Source organism: Apium graveolens, chromosome 10 (genome assembly GCF_009905375.1).
Source record: "Apium graveolens cultivar Ventura chromosome 10, ASM990537v1, whole genome shotgun sequence".
Lineage (NCBI taxonomy): Eukaryota > Viridiplantae > Streptophyta > Magnoliopsida > Apiales > Apiaceae > Apium > Apium graveolens.
Genome location: NC_133656.1, coordinates 101864231 through 101880721, shown reverse-complemented (window position 1 = coordinate 101880721; position 16491 = coordinate 101864231). Strand labels below are relative to the sequence as shown.

The 16491-nt window shown below is 36.6% G+C and overlaps 2 protein-coding genes and 1 non-coding gene across 3 annotated transcripts; 1 reads left to right on the top strand and 2 right to left on the bottom strand.

Moving 5' to 3' along the window:
• The first annotated feature begins 3643 nt into the window (after window positions 1-3643).
• Window positions 3644-5375, top strand: LOC141693000 (amino acid transporter AVT3B-like). The gene is made up of 2 exons (XM_074497978.1): window positions 3644-4501; window positions 4664-5375. The coding sequence occupies exons 1-2, from the start codon at window positions 3778-3780 to the stop codon at window positions 5050-5052; spliced, it is 1113 nt and encodes a 370-aa protein (XP_074354079.1). The 5' UTR covers window positions 3644-3777; the 3' UTR covers window positions 5053-5375.
• A 2704-nt stretch (window positions 5376-8079) lies between these two features.
• Window positions 8080-10208, bottom strand: LOC141693200 (uncharacterized). The gene is made up of 5 exons (XM_074498222.1): window positions 9995-10208; window positions 9663-9852; window positions 9051-9257; window positions 8638-8829; window positions 8080-8515 (listed from the first exon to the last, which is right to left on the bottom strand). Exons 1-5 carry the CDS (start codon window positions 10075-10077, stop codon window positions 8381-8383), a joined length of 807 nt encoding a protein of 268 aa, XP_074354323.1. The 5' UTR covers window positions 10078-10208; the 3' UTR covers window positions 8080-8380.
• Window positions 10209-14871: 4663 nt separating this feature from the next.
• LOC141694449 (small nucleolar RNA R71) lies at window positions 14872-14978 on the bottom strand. Its single transcript, XR_012563755.1, has one exon. It is a non-coding gene; the product is annotated as a small nucleolar RNA R71 (small nucleolar RNA).
• Window positions 14979-16491: the final 1513 nt, after the last annotated feature.

The following is a 16491-nucleotide window of genomic DNA, read 5'->3' as shown; positions in this document are numbered from 1 at the left end:
TAAAATACTCAATTAATATTATTTTTGAATAACCAAGTACAGATAACACTTTAACAATTAACTCACAGAATAGATACTGAACACACATAATAATTATATAATAGCAAAAATAATTATACGATATATCCCGGATATTACAATAGCTGCCTACAGACAGCTACCAGAAAGACTAGTGTTCAAATAGAAAGGAGATGGGGAAAGAACCTGGCCTCTTTACAGAATTCTGAATGAAGGCTACTATACCTTGATTAGAGTCTACTCAGCCATACAAAGGGATTCTGGCTTTATCAGGACTTCCAAGACTGAGATTCTCAACAAGATTGCCAACATAAGGAAAACTTGGAGGGAGCCCAATGCTTTGCCTAGAACATTACTCATTCAAGAAAGAGGAATTACAATTCACAAATCACCTCATTGGTTGATGGAGTTCAGAGACAACAAAGGAGTCAGAAGATTTTTCAGAATTGAAGATCAGCTCAAGATTGCCAGTAATGAAACTCTCAAGGATATGCAATCTAAGTTAGACATCAATGAAGAAGATGAAGCTGAATTTTACAGACAACTTCAACTTCAAATAGAGGAGAATGACAGGAGGCTAGGAAAGAAAACAAGGAATCAAAGGAAAAGAAACTAATTTGCTCAGGCTAAAGGAGCACCCTTGGAAACAATGTAACTCTTCAATTCCATCTCAGCATACACATTTTTGTAGCACTTTTGAATTTCTGTTTTATTACAGTTTATATATTTGTCAAGTGTTTTGTTATCATCAAGCTAAACCCAAATTTATGCATGCAGTTCTAGTAGACATAAATAGGGGGAGATTGTTAGGAATATGTGTATTAGTTTGATGATAAGTTAAACAAAACACTTAAGTAGAAATCTAGTGTTTGTAGCCTCAACGGATAAGACCATCTTGACTATCCGTTGAAGGAGTAGCTTTACTTAGCAATAAGTTTAGTATTGTAGCACATTTCATTCTCTGGATTCAAGTTGTAATTCTTAGATGTTGTAGGAAATTATCAGTCATGTTGACTACCAATGGATATGCAAATAGGAGGGCTAATTGTAAATATTTCATGCCTTGTAATTTTGTATAAGTGAAGAAGTATCAACGGATATTGAAGACCTTCAACGGATAAGAAACAAAGCTTCAACGGATGTCTCTAATGCTTCAACGGATAATATCCATCAACGGATAAGTGCTTCAACGGATAAAGACTTCAACTGATAATGCATCAACGGATAAAGCTTCAACGGATAAAGCCTCAACGGATAAGGCATCAACGGATGAAAGCTTCAACGGATGCTTAGTTCATTAGCAGTTGATAGTGACAATTCACAAGCTGACAGAGGCACATGGGTTGACAGAGATAAACTGGAATGTGGAAGCCTCTAGGAGGAATCAAGAAAATGCAGCATTTCCATTCTGATGCAAACAAGGAAGTATTCAAAGATTCACAGATTATCCTAGATTGCATTGGATAGAGAAATGAAGAAGAAACATGTGAAGAATCTTTTTAATTGTATTTTACAGTTTTGTCTTCACTTGTAAACTTGGTGATATATAAACCAAGTAGCAGCTAGTAATTAGACATGAATTTTTTCTGAGCTGCTTAGAAATATCCAGAGAGAAACTCATCTAGTTTGTACTAGGAAGCAGCTGTGATTTAATTCTTTGAATCACAGATTTTCTGAAATAACACATCTCTGGTGGAACAACAAATCCACCAGAAAGTTTTTAAGTTCTTTGTGTTCTTTACATTTGTGTTTGAATATATATCTGTCTGTATTAGCTTCAAGCAATTCACACACTTGTTCTCAAAAACACTTAGCCTTAGAAACTGCTCAAAACTTGAAAAAGTTTTGAGATTTACATTCAACCCCCCTTCTGTAAATCTCATTGTTAGTCCACTGGGAATAACAAGATTGTTAGATATATTTGATAATGTCATGGTTAATATGATTTATGTTTAGTTTTCAGATCTTACTTAAACAGGACAAATCAGTACTTAACTGAAATCAGCACTTATACTGAAGTCAGAACTTAAGTCATCAGTACTTAAGGTTCAGGAGATATTTATCAGAAGATAATATCAGGACTTAAAGGAAACGTTCAGATAAGGAAGGTGGCTGATTGATTAAAGAGAAGATCAAGACAAACGTAAGAAGAGATATGCATGAAGAAGGAATTCTATGAAGAATAGAATACTTGGAAGAAAAGATATCTGATTGATATATTTTAGGAAGCAGAATTATATTCCATATCAATTAGCGATTATCTTGTAACTGTGTAGTATATAAACACAAACATAGGGTTTACACTATAAGTGTTATCATTATCGAGAATATTATTCTTTGTAACCCTAGCAGCTCTCGTGATATTTGTTCATCACTGAGAGAGGACAGTTCCGCATTGTAACAGAGTTTATTGCTTTGAATAAAGTCTGTTTTTCTGTTACTTGTGTTATTAGAATTCGATTTGATTGTGCTATACACTGTATTCAACCCCTTTCTACGGTGTGTGTGACCTAACATTTTACAATTTTAAAAGTTAAGACTTTAGCATTTTTTAAAGTAAGACTTTGGCATTTTTCATAATATAGTTAAAATTATATAAGTTATGGACGAATTTTTTGTGTTAGCGGAGAAAAAAAATATTTACTATATTTTTTTAAAAAGTATTTAATTAAAAAAAATATATACTCAGTTTTGTTGTAAAAATTATTAAAATATTGACTACTAAAAACGTAAAAGAGATATGTTAAAATATGAGTTAAGAGACTTTTAATTGGTTAAATGTGAGAGAAAGAAAACTAAAATAAAATAAAATGATATTTTATTATAATAAAATAATTATTATAATAAACCGTTTATGTTATAAAAATTCAAAATTGAACAAATTTGGAGGGCGCGTAGCGCGGGCAAAAAGTTCCTAGTTGTTTAGAATATTACTCTCTCCGTCCCATTAGATACTTAACATTTGAAATAAAAAGTTCGGCACGTATTTTATGACTCGTATTTAGTATAGTTTAATAAGTTATTTTTAAAAAAAAAAAATTCTAAATAAAAGTTCAAACATTAAACTTTTATTGGAAAAAAATAAATAAAAATAAGTTATGAAACTATACATAAGAATATTAAAATACATTTTAGACTCTCTATTTCATATATTAAGCCTTATATTAGGTGTCGAACTCTGTATTTTAAGCGTGAAAAATCTAGCTAGACGTAATATATTTTCCCAACACTATGTAAACCCTTTTCACTATTAGTTGAGAATTTGAGTTGTGCGTGAACCGGCATGGACACTTGATTTTAAAAAGAAAGGACTTTGGGCTGTGCTGGTTTGCTAGGGACTCGGATTAGCGGATAAAAAGATGTTAATTGAAAAAGTGGTGGATGGGAGAATGACAAATGTAAATGTACGCTGATAAGCCTCAAATAAAATAATAAGAGAAAATTATTACTAACACTAGTAAACTAAAATGATACTCCAATGAAAGATGATTCTAGAAGATACACGTATCCCGCCCCGGCCTCCGCGTCCCAACTCAATTCGACTACGTAAATACCAATCACTACACCCCCTAAAAATAATAAAAAATTAATCTCTTTAAATTCATATTTTTTTCAAAAGAAATTTAGCCTTTATGTTACAACAAAAGTACAATTACAATCATTTGTTGTTTCTATTACCAGTACGACTACTGCAGCTAGTTTGGTTGATTCGATTACAATTGTACACACACTCACTGCCTGATCTGGGTGTTAAATAAAATGGAGATGGACAAAAAAACAGGCCCCAGCAGCACCTCATCTGTGAACAACTCCAATGTTGTCGGTCCGACAGAAGACACGCCTCTCCTGGAACACAAAGATGCACTGTCTTCCCAACCCAAAACATTTGCCAATGTGTTCATTGCTGTCGTTGGAGCTGGAGTTCTTGGACTCCCTTACACTTTCTCAAGGACTGGTTGGCTCACTGGCTCCATCATGATCCTCGCTGCAGCTGCATTAACAAATCATTGCATGATGCTTCTTGTTTACACTCGTCGAAAACTCCAATGCCCTTTCACTTTCTCCAACATTTCGTCGTTTGGAGATCTCGGTTTCGCTGTTTGTGGCTCCCCCGGAAGGTTTGCTGTTGATCTCATGGTTATTCTCACTCAGGCTGGTTTTTGCATTGGTTATACTATTTTTATTGGTAATACATTGGCTCATCTTTTTGCTAATTCTTATCATTATACCGCGATTTCTCCCAAGACCATTTATATTTGGTCTACATTGCCTTTTCAGTTAGGCCTTAATGCTATTCCTACGCTGACCCTTTTGGCCCCTTTGAGTATTTTTGCTGATGTTATTCAGATTGGAGCAATGTGTGTTGTATTGGTTGAGGATGTTCGTCTTTTTATGACGTATATGCCACCTGTTAAGCCTTTTGGAAGTTTGTCCTGGTCTCTTTATGGTTTAGGTGTGGCTGTTTACTCTTTTGAAGGTGTTGGTATGGCTTTACCCTTGGAATCAGAAACTCGAAATAAATCTAAATATGGGAGGGTCTTGGCCCTTACTATGTTCTTGATTGCTTTCTTGTATGCAACTTTTGGTTGTTTTGGTTATTTTGCATTTGGTGAGAATACTAAGGATATCATTACTTCTAATTTAGGGCAAGGCTGGTTGAGCACTGTCGTTCAGTTGAGTCTTTGCGTCAATCTTTTGATTACGCTTCCCTTGATGATGCAACCGGTTTATGAGGTGTTTGAGAGGAGGTTCTGGGAGGGGTGTTACTGCTTGTGGATCAGATGGCTGTTGGTTTTGGTACTTATCTTGATCGCGCTCATGGTTCCTAACTTTACTGATTTCCTGTCGTTGGTTGGGAGTAGCACTTGTTGTGTTTTGGGCTTTGTTTTGCCTGCTCTCTTTCACTACTTAACTTTCAAGGATGAGATGGGACCAAAAGAGGCATATAAAGACATTGGGATTATCGCATTGGGCATTACTCTTGGGGTTCTGGGAACATGGTCTTCCCTTTCAGAAATAGCATCATCATCCTAAATGTGTCAACGTTTTATATTCAAAACATTCTACTGTACCTGCAGCTACATTTTAATGGCGGCCACAATAACAGTTTAATCCTTCAAGAAGAAAAATAAGAACAAGGTAGAAGTTATTATGGATTTGCTTTATAGCAGATTCATAAGTGCTGTTGACATTTTCTTACGAAGAAAAGAATTTATCCCTTTAGAAATGGAGCATAAATTCATATTTCATGTAAGTGGTTATGTTGTCACATCTTAGAATCAGTAGCTTTGCTCTTCTATAAATGCTCATTCCATGTTTTTGGATTCATTTTGTGAGATTTTTAATTGCTTTCGTTCCATGCGTTTTGATTTATTTCTGTGAAATTATATACAAAATCTATGGAAAAGGACTACTGTGTAGTTAGTACAGAGTCTACCTGATTATTCCACTAAAATGTCATCAGTGTTTTGGCTATTAACAAATAAGCAGTCCTACAGAACCAATCTGCTATTAGGCGTGGGCTCTGCAGTTGTACCAAATGCTTATTTGGTACTTCCAATTAAACTAGAAGTGGGACTCGGACTACTCGTTTACTCTGTTACCTGATCTCTCTGTTTTGACCTCATATCTGTGTTGACCGGACACAAAATTGGAACTGGACACTTCACCTTAGAACCTCTGATTAGGTTGTTTTAGAGAGCAAGGACCCTGAAAGACTTGTTTTTATGATATCCTTTGACTTCATACTATGGATGGCATGTAGTAGACACTATTTTCAAATGCTATACGATAAATGTGATTATAGAATATTTGGTATATATAAATTTAAGTTTTCTATCTTTTACAGGTAGTACACACTATTTTCAAATGCTATGAATTTGCATATATAATTTAGGTGTATATCGTTTACAAGGAGGGGACATTATTTCCAACATAACCATAAAATCCTATGGTAATTGCATCCTGCTAGTATTATTATACTTTATCTTACAGAAGCTTCATCTTGAACAATTAGACACTTGATAATATCCGACCTATATAAGAAAGTAACAAGAAGAAATGTCATTTTAGTTATGTTGGAAGCAATAGAAGCCATTCTGCATATCTATGATATACTTTACAGGTTGGTCTCAGTTCATATCTAGGTTTTAGATCTGATATGGTAATCGAGGAATTTGAAGGTCGTGACATTGTTTTTGTAATTGTAAATATGTCAAAAAGGGCTAGCCCTTAACTAAGCAAGCATAGAACTAAATTTAATAGGAGGCTAGGAGTGTTAACAAGCAACTAGGCTAACAAACTAAGCCTGAGGTTTCCAACAAAAATGAAGTTAAAGGACCATCACAGTTAAAATTCAAGGAGACAAATGATCAAGAAAATTAATAACTGCTGGAGTCTATGGTGTCTGAGGAAGTTAGAGGATGATCCCTGACTCTCTTCGCGATATATAAGTCTTCAGAGGTGGTTTATGAAGCCTGATTTCTCTGCAAATGCTAGTCATAAGGGCCTACAGGGGGAGCAACTGAAGCTGCATCAGGAGCAGGCAAGGGAAAGACCATGCCTTGGGTAAGCTCCCTTCTGAATTTGTAACAAGAACGCCTAGGAGGTAGCACATGAGTTTTGGAAGGAGATTGAATCATCATTAAAGGGCTGTCATCATTGTCTAGCTCATGTTTGGTTATGGTTTGTCTGTTCCTCTCTTGGAATTAGATTAACTCGAATTATGTTAGCATTGTCTGAGTACTACTTTCCGCCTTGCTGTTATTCATGTCATAAAATAGGGAGGGAAGAGTTTGTAGGTTCATATATATTTACAAGAGGGAGAATATTGCTTTTTTCAAATCATAAATTTCTACATCTTGACACTGTTGCGGTTTTGATATTCAGACAATAGTACCACTTATGTGCAGCTTGCTTCTTTAGTCCAATATGAGAGCTCAACTAAGCTTCGGACTGTATAACGTAGTTCTTCTTGAGATAGTATTATGTGGTCATAGGAGTGAGTAGCATGCTGAAGAAGCTAGGAATATGTGAAGTCTACTTATAACATTTTACAGAGTTGAAGGTAAAATTGAGACAAAGATTAGGCAATGGGATGTGCAGGAGAGTGCATCCATGAATCGAGGTTTCAGAGCATGCCCTGTAGTTGACAATGATATATTCTTCAAGTTGATGTATTTCTTGTTTCTCTATCCTGGACTTTTAGGTAAGACTGGAAGAATGAAATAGATATTTATGTGTAAGATGTAGATTAAGATCCCTGATTCCCGCAGTGCGCAGCGTGATCGGTTGAAATGAGATTAGGTAACAAGGGCAGAATCGGAGACGCATGAAGGAAGATGGGTCAAGATTTGTGCGCAATATAAATGTAAGGGACATGTTTATGTATACACAATGTATGCTCTGTGTGCTTTGTTTAAGACCGAAATGACATTAAACTCTTGCTCCCTCACTGCCTGCTCATGATAAGAAACTATAATGGCATTTAGCCAAAAAGAAAATGAAGTGTAATGGCTCAATCAATTGTGCCCGGGGATTCAAAATTTTATCATCACAGTACTTAAAGGGTAGAATGTCGATAGATCAAGAAAATCCATTTTGGACACCTGGTCCCCTCAATGTAAGTTATGCTTTTAACGTGGACAGAATTGACATTAGAAACATTTGTTTAACTAAATCTCATTTTAAGACTCCTATTCATCTCATCTTCCCAAACTACTACTATTCTCTAATCTTATAATGCATGTAGCTTCAGAAGTCTTGTACTTGTGTATGCAAGAAATACAAATGTTGCCAGGCAAAAACTACCAATGTACATTATATATTACATAATACTATCATACTGTCCTGTTTATCCAATCTCTACACAACTGTAACAATGGCAATATAAATTTGCCTTGTGTATGTTTCGTTGTGGCCAAAGAGCCTGAGGGCTCCAGATCTTCAATTCATATAGTACATAACAGTAAGGGTGACTCTACTATAGCATAGCGATAGCTAGCAAAGATCCCTCACACTTTTAAACAAAAGAAGAATTACAATAAAAATAATGGATTCTCCTTGGTAATAAAGAAGCTGACATTAGTTAAATACAAGGTCGTAATGTTACATACAACAACAAAACATTGGTTGAATTGCTGACAACAGCACTGGGGAGGGGATAGAAGTAGAGCTGAAAATTCACAAGTATTAAGCCAATAAAAGAAGGTAACTTCTTTTATTTGTCGAATATAATGCAATTTAGTGGCAAGCTCAGATAAAGAGAAATACTTATGAAGCTACTTGCACAGTAAATTAAACTTCCAGCAAAGGAGCTTTTAGCCCATCTTCCAGGAATATAGCCCAATCAAGAAACATTCATTTACATAATGTTCTCGATCATATAGGACATGGTTTTGTCTTTCCATAAGCCGCTCTCAAGACGGCTTTCATAAAATGTTACCTCCTCGCTTGTCTTTACAGATACCACAGAAGTGCTTCGTGTACCATAATGTCCCTGACATGAATCATAAGTGTGTCTTGAGTGAGTAAATGAGCTCTAGGAAGAAAGTTGGGAGCAAAGGATGCACTTGCAGGAAGCTGAGAATGAATGGTAAGAAAAACAATTTAGAAGTCTACCTTGGGAGTTTCAATATTAACATATACAGAACTTAGCTGGTACTCCCACTCAGGAGGGAGAATGCCTGGTAGCATTTCTTTTTCATCTTTGACAGTATCTCTCATTAATTTTTCAGGCATTTCCTCTATAGGACATTCAACATTACCATAAATATTCAAGAAATTGGTAAAATGTTGCTTTAGCCGTTGAGCCTGCAAAGAATACAGATTTATGTAAGGCAAGGACATGTACATCTGTCTTGAATTTATACTAAACATTTTACAACAATAGAGTTACGATACCAGTAACATCATTAATAGCAAATAGTGAAAGACAAATATTAGGACTCAATCAAACCAACTTCACAGGATAACCGTATCACACTGAGAACCAGCAAGAAGCAGTGCAAGAGTATGTACAGCTCCTCCTTTACCTTTGGCCAAGGAGTGTCTAGGTTGGAATTGCTCAACACATGAATCCCAGGTGAAACTTGTTTTATATAGTTATTATCTTGTTTTGGCCTATTAGTTACATAGACCATGCTCTTGGAACAAATATCAGCTACAATTAGGTTAAACCCATTGTATTGATCAGCCTCTCTAACAACTTCCTCTGCAAACATCATTGGATCTTTTTCGCTCTGCAATCAAACCAGTTTCCAGAATTAGACAATGGCTTCCATTATAACCACTTAAATCATGAGACCAACTATATAAAATGGTGCTAGACATTAAAATTCTGATTCAGTTAAGCAAAAAACGTGACTTAATGTGCTCACTCATTTCTTTAAACTGAACATTATGTTCAAAGTCGATCCAAGCCCAACTAAAAGATAATACTACTTTGAGTCTTTGACAGAATGTCGGTTGAGCACATTAAGCCACGTTTACTCAAATATGGATCAAATCTATAAATTTTGAGCAAAAAACTTAGAACATTCATAAAAATATTAGGACATTCATATTAAACCCGTAGAATAAACCGAGTAAAATGCAATTATATGAATAAATGGAATGAAGGGACAGGATTAAAAAAAAACAGGCACCTCCAAGAAACGGACAGGGAGGTGACCTCTGCTGTTTACATTAGGGAGAGAGTGGAGTTCCCTAACATTGGTAAGAAATGCGAGTTTTCCGTGTTTGTTAGAAGCCAACCAGGTGCCACCAGCGACCCCGTCTCGGCCTCCAAGTATGTGATCACCACTTTGTTCCCACCACTCCAAAGGAATGGTCAGCCTTTCAAAAACAAACATAAAGTTTATTAGTCAACTAAAGCAGCCCAAAGTCAAATGAACAAATAATATATATTCCTAATTTTGAATCTCGATAAATGAATAATCTCGACATAAGAATGAAAGGGTAGGGGTAGGTTGGTTACCGATCATGGAATTCATCTCGGTTGAGTAGAAGTAGGAAAGGATAGATAGGGTGAGCTTGCCACATGAACACCCCGATACACATCTTGCCTCAATCAATTCTCAAACTCTCTATTTCGATCTCACAAGCATATCATTAATCAGACTCGAATGACTGACTACACGCAGTCCAATGCTCATGCCTAATCTGGTAATAATGAGTAATGACCAACCAACCCCCGCCGTCGTCAATTTTATTCTCTCCCGTTAGAATTCTATATACTACTTTTTGAAAATTTTCCTTTAAAATATAATTCCATAATATTTATTTTTTAATTTTTTTCTGAATAAAAATTTTATCTTTAAAATTTCATTCAAAATAATAAAATTTTTAAAAAATATTATAAAACTATATTTTATAAAAGTCTCCAAATACGTATAAATAATAAACGTATACTACCAACCGGGATAGAGGTAGTATTCCTCTCTTTCTAATTACATTACCTGTTTTTGACTTTTGATCATTTGAACAAAAATTTAAGAATTTGATATACGCGAATAATCAATTGAATATTTGAATAAACTATAATAAGAAGTCTTTTCTTTATTAAATTATCCAAATTTTACAAATAAACTAGTGGTTCTTTATTTATAAAATGTCTTAATTTTTTTTATAAATGGGTACGTTAGGCCTTAATATCTAAAAATATTTTAATTATTACAATTAAGTCCACTTGAGCCTTTTCCTTCATCCTATATTTTCCCCCTTTTGAAGTAATATCTTTAGATTTTCTTTAGGTATTTTCTATTCTGAAAATCAGACAAAAAAACAATAAAATATAAATATAACCAAGGTTAGTAAAGAAAAGATAAAAAATAAAGAGTAAAAATGTGTTTTATTATTATTTGGATTTTTTTTTGCATGCTTATTTGGGGGATACATATGTATATTTTGTGTATTTTTCTTTCTCGCTTTTTGGCGTCGGTTGATTGGGGTTGTGGCTGTTTAGTTTCTCTTCTTCGTATCAAAAGAAGGTTCCGCCCGTCTGGAGATCAATTCACTGTCATTTCTTTCTTCCTCCAGAACTTTTCCTCTTATTTATCCTTTAAAGTTAATAGCTTTGGGTTAAATTGCATAGTTTATCAGTCCGTGTGGTCGATTTGGATTGATATGGCTACCATAAGTTCATCTTCTTCTATGCAAACGATTTCTAATCGTAATCCTGAAAAAAGACCTCTTAAAGAGGATGATCAAAAATCGTCGTTGAATTTGAATGAGTTGGAGATTCCTTATTTAGAGCAGTGTAATTCCTTCGATTTTATGAATGAAGACGAATTCTTATCTGGGGTCCCGGAGGGTGTGCCACCTCCCTCTCCTTTGAGTCCTCGCATGTTGGAGCTTAGTGCACGTATTGTCTATGAGAGTTTGCGTTTAGATAAAAGGGAGTTCTCGGATAAGTCTAGTCTTAACTACATAAGTCATTATATTAACAAGGTGTCATCGTGGGATAAGTTAAATAATTAAGTTGATTTTAATAATGGGTATCGACGCTGCATTCTGTCTGTCGGTGACCGGGTGTGGATGATGTCGGAGTACGGGATGCATGGTATTCCGCTGATTTTATTTCGTTACGGCCTTCGGCTGCCTATGCACCCTTTTCACTTGACAATGTACGACGCCATTGGTTGTGGGGTTGGATAGCTGGCACCTAACTCTATTGCTCAATTAAGTTATTTTTATAGCTTTATGTTGTGATAGGAATATGATACCCTCTGTAAATTTATTTTTTTCTATTTACAACGTCTGGTATCATGAGGGTCAGGTGTAATTCGACACTCGACATAAACGGATGAAGATAGTGAGTGTGAGATCTTCAAATTCAGGATATCATCCTAAGTGGTTATACATTGGCGGTCTTGATTTAGAGTTTGTGAGGCCGTGTTGAAAGATTAGTGAGGCGACTATCGATGGCCTTAACAATTTGGAAAAAATATGATTTTGACTATCTGGATAGATTATATGGTTCGAGATCTATTTATACTCATTTGTTATATTCTTGGAGGATCATATTTGTAAGCTTTAAGTTGTGCGATGTGTATCCGTTGTGTTTTGCTGCTTTTCTTTTCTTTTCCCCCCGCCGTTTCTCATTTTTTTTATATTTTGACATTTTGTCTTTGTTTGTCAGTGACATGTGTTTATTTGAAGAAGATTTTAAACAACGTGGTTCGTGGAGAAACAAAGTTATGATGCTTCTAGTGCAGAGGGCCTCAGTTGGAGCTGTTGATGCTGCGAGGGCTGGGCCATCGAAGGCAAATCATTCGGTGTCCATCGAGCTGTCAGACGATAATGGGGAGAAAGTTGTGGAGGATGCGGGAAGAGTGATTACTGATGTCGATCCATCGGTTATTAACCCTCACAAGCGATATCATCGTGAAGATGACAAGGATGGTGTTGATGGGGTCGATGATACTGCGGCTGGGGTTAACAAGACTTTGACACTTATTGGGAACCGAGTCTTGATGACTAATATCGTCGACCCCCAAGCCCGCAGGGAAGTTGTTCAGGTTGAGATTCTTCAACACACAGAGCGTTGGACAGGTGGGTTGACTGTTCCTCTTCGAGCCTTCAAGATTTTTAATCTCCCTCAAGACTTCGTGTCTTATACCGGTAGAAGTCGCGACGAGAATGTCGACAGGTCTAAGGGTCGAGCTGGCCGGGTAAGACAATTTTCCACATTGTGTATGCTTGTTATTTTGTTTGTATACATTTATAGTACATTTGTTATTGTGTTAAGTGGCATTTCTGTCCACTTATTATGTCCTATAAAAGCTTGATTTGATGTTTTGTACTCGAGTTATTTGTGTATTTGATGTGTTTTTGTAGTGTTTTTGCATTTCAGGCATAAATAAATGACTTGGGAGATTTAACATTATTTTGGTGCTAAATTGGTATTAGGATGGTTTCAAGAATATTGCTTTTGAAAAGACCAACTCAAACCAGCAAGAAAAGCAGAAGTTAGGATTTTCTCTATAGAGTCGGCGCGCCCGCGGTGTAGTAACGCGCGACCGCGCCAGGATTACAGAAGTGCAGCGCGCCCGAGCGATGAAGCGCGCGGCCGCGCCGGGTCGAATTTAAGGAATCATATTTCTACTCTGATTTTGATCCGAAGGACTTCTAATCTACATGGGCTGCTATACAAACATAACTTATGTTCGTTTTTCATAACAAGACGTAACAGAGCATAAGGAGAAGGCGTAAGAAGACCGTAAAGCACAATTCAACCAAGGCGAAGATGATCTAGTTTATTCTTGTAATTATTTTTTTTAAGTTGTAACTTTGGATGCTAGTTTTCTTATTTTGTGAACCTATACTCTTGTGTAACGTACTTGGTTTATTATTTATTCAGTATAAAGACTATGTTTATTATACCATTCTTTCATCGGAACCCACGTTGATGATGAGTCCAATTATGGGATAATCGTTGTCATGGGGTTCTAACGGATTTATTTATGGATTTCTTTGGTTAATTTGTTTCGATGCCTTAGTGTGTGGTGATTATATGATATCCTAGTATTGGTTGTGCTTATTCGTCTTATGAGCGTCGCGAACTTATAAGATAGCGTGTTAATCTCTAATGAAGCGAAAGTGAATTTAGGGATTTAGAACTTGCCATGCTAGCATAGGTTCATGTATTTGTTATGCATGATTCATAGGTAATTTTAACCATCTTACTTTCCCTATGTAATCATGATAAATAACTTGCACATTCAACCGTTATGTTGTCAAATTTTATAGACATATAGGGTCTCAATATAATTGGTGTCTATTCAGCTTCTATCTCTTTTGTGGATGTCTGGTAGTATGGTATTCGTACAACGAAAGTTGGCGTTTATCAGTTTCGTGTTATCTGATTAGTGTCATCACCATTGCATTCTAAGGTTAAGAATGAAAAGACTATTGAATGAAGTAATTAATGAAGTTAGAATCCTATGTTTGTGTCATATAGTATTCAGCTCTCTTTATTCTCTTAGTTAATGTTCTTTAGTATAATCTCTTAGTTAAGCATAGTTAGAACAATCTCAATTTGTTATTCGTCTTAGTATTGAATAATAACCATAACATTGTTGCATAAGTACATTGATTAAAATTAACCTAAACCAGTATATGTGGGAACGAACTAGAAATAATTATATATTACTTGCGATCGCGTATACTTGCGTGAATATTAGCGCGTGTTTTCGTCCTAACAAGTTTTTGGTGCCGCTGCCGGGGACTCGGTGTTAATTTTTAGTTTATGTGTTTGTCATCGGTGTTTGTTAAAGTTCAGTGACTCGGATAATTTACTTGTTTCCTTGTCATGTTTCAGGAACTCTAGAGAGCGTGTACGCATACGCGTTCTCGGACTCGTAAGAGAACACTGGATCAAGTTGAGGAAGAAGTTGTAGTAGCTAAGGAAGTTTTCGAGGAAGTTCTTGTCGAGGAGAAAGTCGAAGAAGAAGAACTTATTGTAGTGGGAGAACCTGAAGCAAATTCGAAGGCTTTGATGGACTACTCTCAACCGCAGATTAATGATATTCAGTCTAGCATTGTCCGACCAGCCATCTCGGCTAATAACTTTGAGATCAAGTTGAGCACGATTCAGATGATACATAACTCAGTTCAGTTTGGGGGTTCTCCGACAGAAGACCCCAACATGCACATAAGAGATTTCATCGAGATCTACGACACTTTCAAGTTCAATGGAGTTCTGAAGATGCTATTAAGTTGAGGCTTTTCCCATTCTCTCTGCGGGATAAATCTAAGTGCTGGTTACATTCTCTACCACCAGGGTCTATCACCAAATGGGAGGATCTTGGTCAAAAGTTCTTAACTAAATTATTTCCTATGACGAAGACTGCGGCAATCAGAAACGTACTTACTCAATTTGCTCAGCAATCTGGAGAATCTTTCTGCCAGGCTTGGGATCACTACAAAGAGATGCTTTGAAAGTATCCTCATCATGGAATGCCTGATTGGATGATCGGTAACTGCTTCTATAATGGATTTGGTGCTACTTCTAGACCCATGCTTGATGTAACATCAGGAGGAGCCTTGTGGGCTAAAAGCTACGATGAAGCTTATGAATTGATTGCACTGATGGCTGCGAATGAATACTAGAATCCTACTCAGAGACTATCTGAGGGCAAGGTAGTAGGAATTCTAGAGTTAGATGCAGCTACTACTATAGCTGCTCAGCTTAAGGCTTTGACGATGAAGGTGGATTCTTTGGCTAATTATGGAGTTAAGCAAAACACTAGTGTCTGTGAGCTTTGTGCTGGGGCACATGAGACGGAGCAGTGCGCTATTTCTAGTGAATCAACTCAGTTCGTGAGCAACTTTCAGAGGTCGCAGTAGCCTGTGCCAGCCACCTATCATCCCAACAACCGCAATCATCCTAACTTCAGTTGGAGTAATCCTCAGAATACGGTTCAACAACCTTATCAGCAATATCCAGCAAAGTAGTACAACCCTCCTCATTTTCAGCAACCGCAATATGCGCCAAGCCAGCAACTCCAGCTGCAGTAATCTAATAAAAATCTGAATTGGAGGAGTTGAGGCTCATGTGCAAGAGCCAAACAGTTTCTATCAAGACCTTGGAAAATCAAATTGGAAAAATTGCCAATGCCTTGCTAAATCATCAACCTGGTACACTCCCTAGTGACACTGAATTTCCAGGAAAGAGGGAAGCTAAGGAGCAGGTAAAGGCAATTCCATTGAGGTCTGGGAAGGTTGCGAATCCCGAACACTCTCAAGTTTCGGATGAAGAAGTTGTGGCTGAAGAAGAAGTGCGGAAAGATGAAGTGGAACCAAGGAAGACTACTCTTGAACACACTCCTCCTGAAGGTAATACAGGGGAGAAGCAGATCCATCCTCCACCTCATTTTCCTAAGAGGCTGCAGAAGAAAAAGCTGGATAAGCAGTTTGAGAAGTTTCTGGAGGTGTTCAATAAATTTCATATCAACATACCTTTCGCTGAAGCTCTTGAACAGATGCCTAGTTATGCGAAGTTTATGAAAGTTATTCTTTCTCGGAAAGTGAAGCTTGATGACTTAGAGACCGTTTTTCCCACAGAAGAATGCAGTGATGTGCTACAACAGAAGTTGCCTCTGAAGCTTAAAGATCCTGGAAGCTTCACTATTCCTTGCTTCATTGGAAAAGTGTCATTTGACAAATGCTTATGTGACTTGGGGCTAGCATCAATCTGATGCCTTTGTCAATCTTCAAGAAGACTTACCTGATCCAAAGCCGACTTATATGACCTTGCAGTTAACCGACCGTTCTATTACATATCCATGATGTATTATGGAGGATGTCTTAGTCAAGGTTGATAAACTTATCTTTCTTGATGATTTTGTAATTCTTGATTTCGAGGAGGATAAGAAGATTCCCATAATCTTGGGAACACCATTCTTGGCTATGGGCCGAACCTTGATCGATGTGTAGAAGGGTGAGCTCACCATGCGAGTGCTGGATCAGGAT

Coding starts and splice junctions, on each gene's coding strand:
- LOC141693200 (XM_074498222.1), bottom strand. CDS start 10,077: ATGTGTATCGGGGTGTTCATGTGGCAAGCTCACCCTATCTATCCTTTC. Junction 9,853..9,994: donor CGAGATGAATTCCATGATCG/GTAACCAACCTA, acceptor TGTTTTTGAAAG/GCTGACCATTCCTTTGGAGT. Junction 8,830..9,050: donor TAGACACTCCTTGGCCAAAG/GTAAAGGAGGAG, acceptor TATTCTTTGCAG/GCTCAACGGCTAAAGCAACA.
- LOC141693000 (XM_074497978.1), top strand. CDS start 3,778: ATGGAGATGGACAAAAAAACAGGCCCCAGCAGCACCTCATCTGTGAAC. Junction 4,502..4,663: donor TTACTCTTTTGAAGGTGTTG/GTATGGCTTTAC, acceptor CTTCTAATTTAG/GGCAAGGCTGGTTGAGCACT.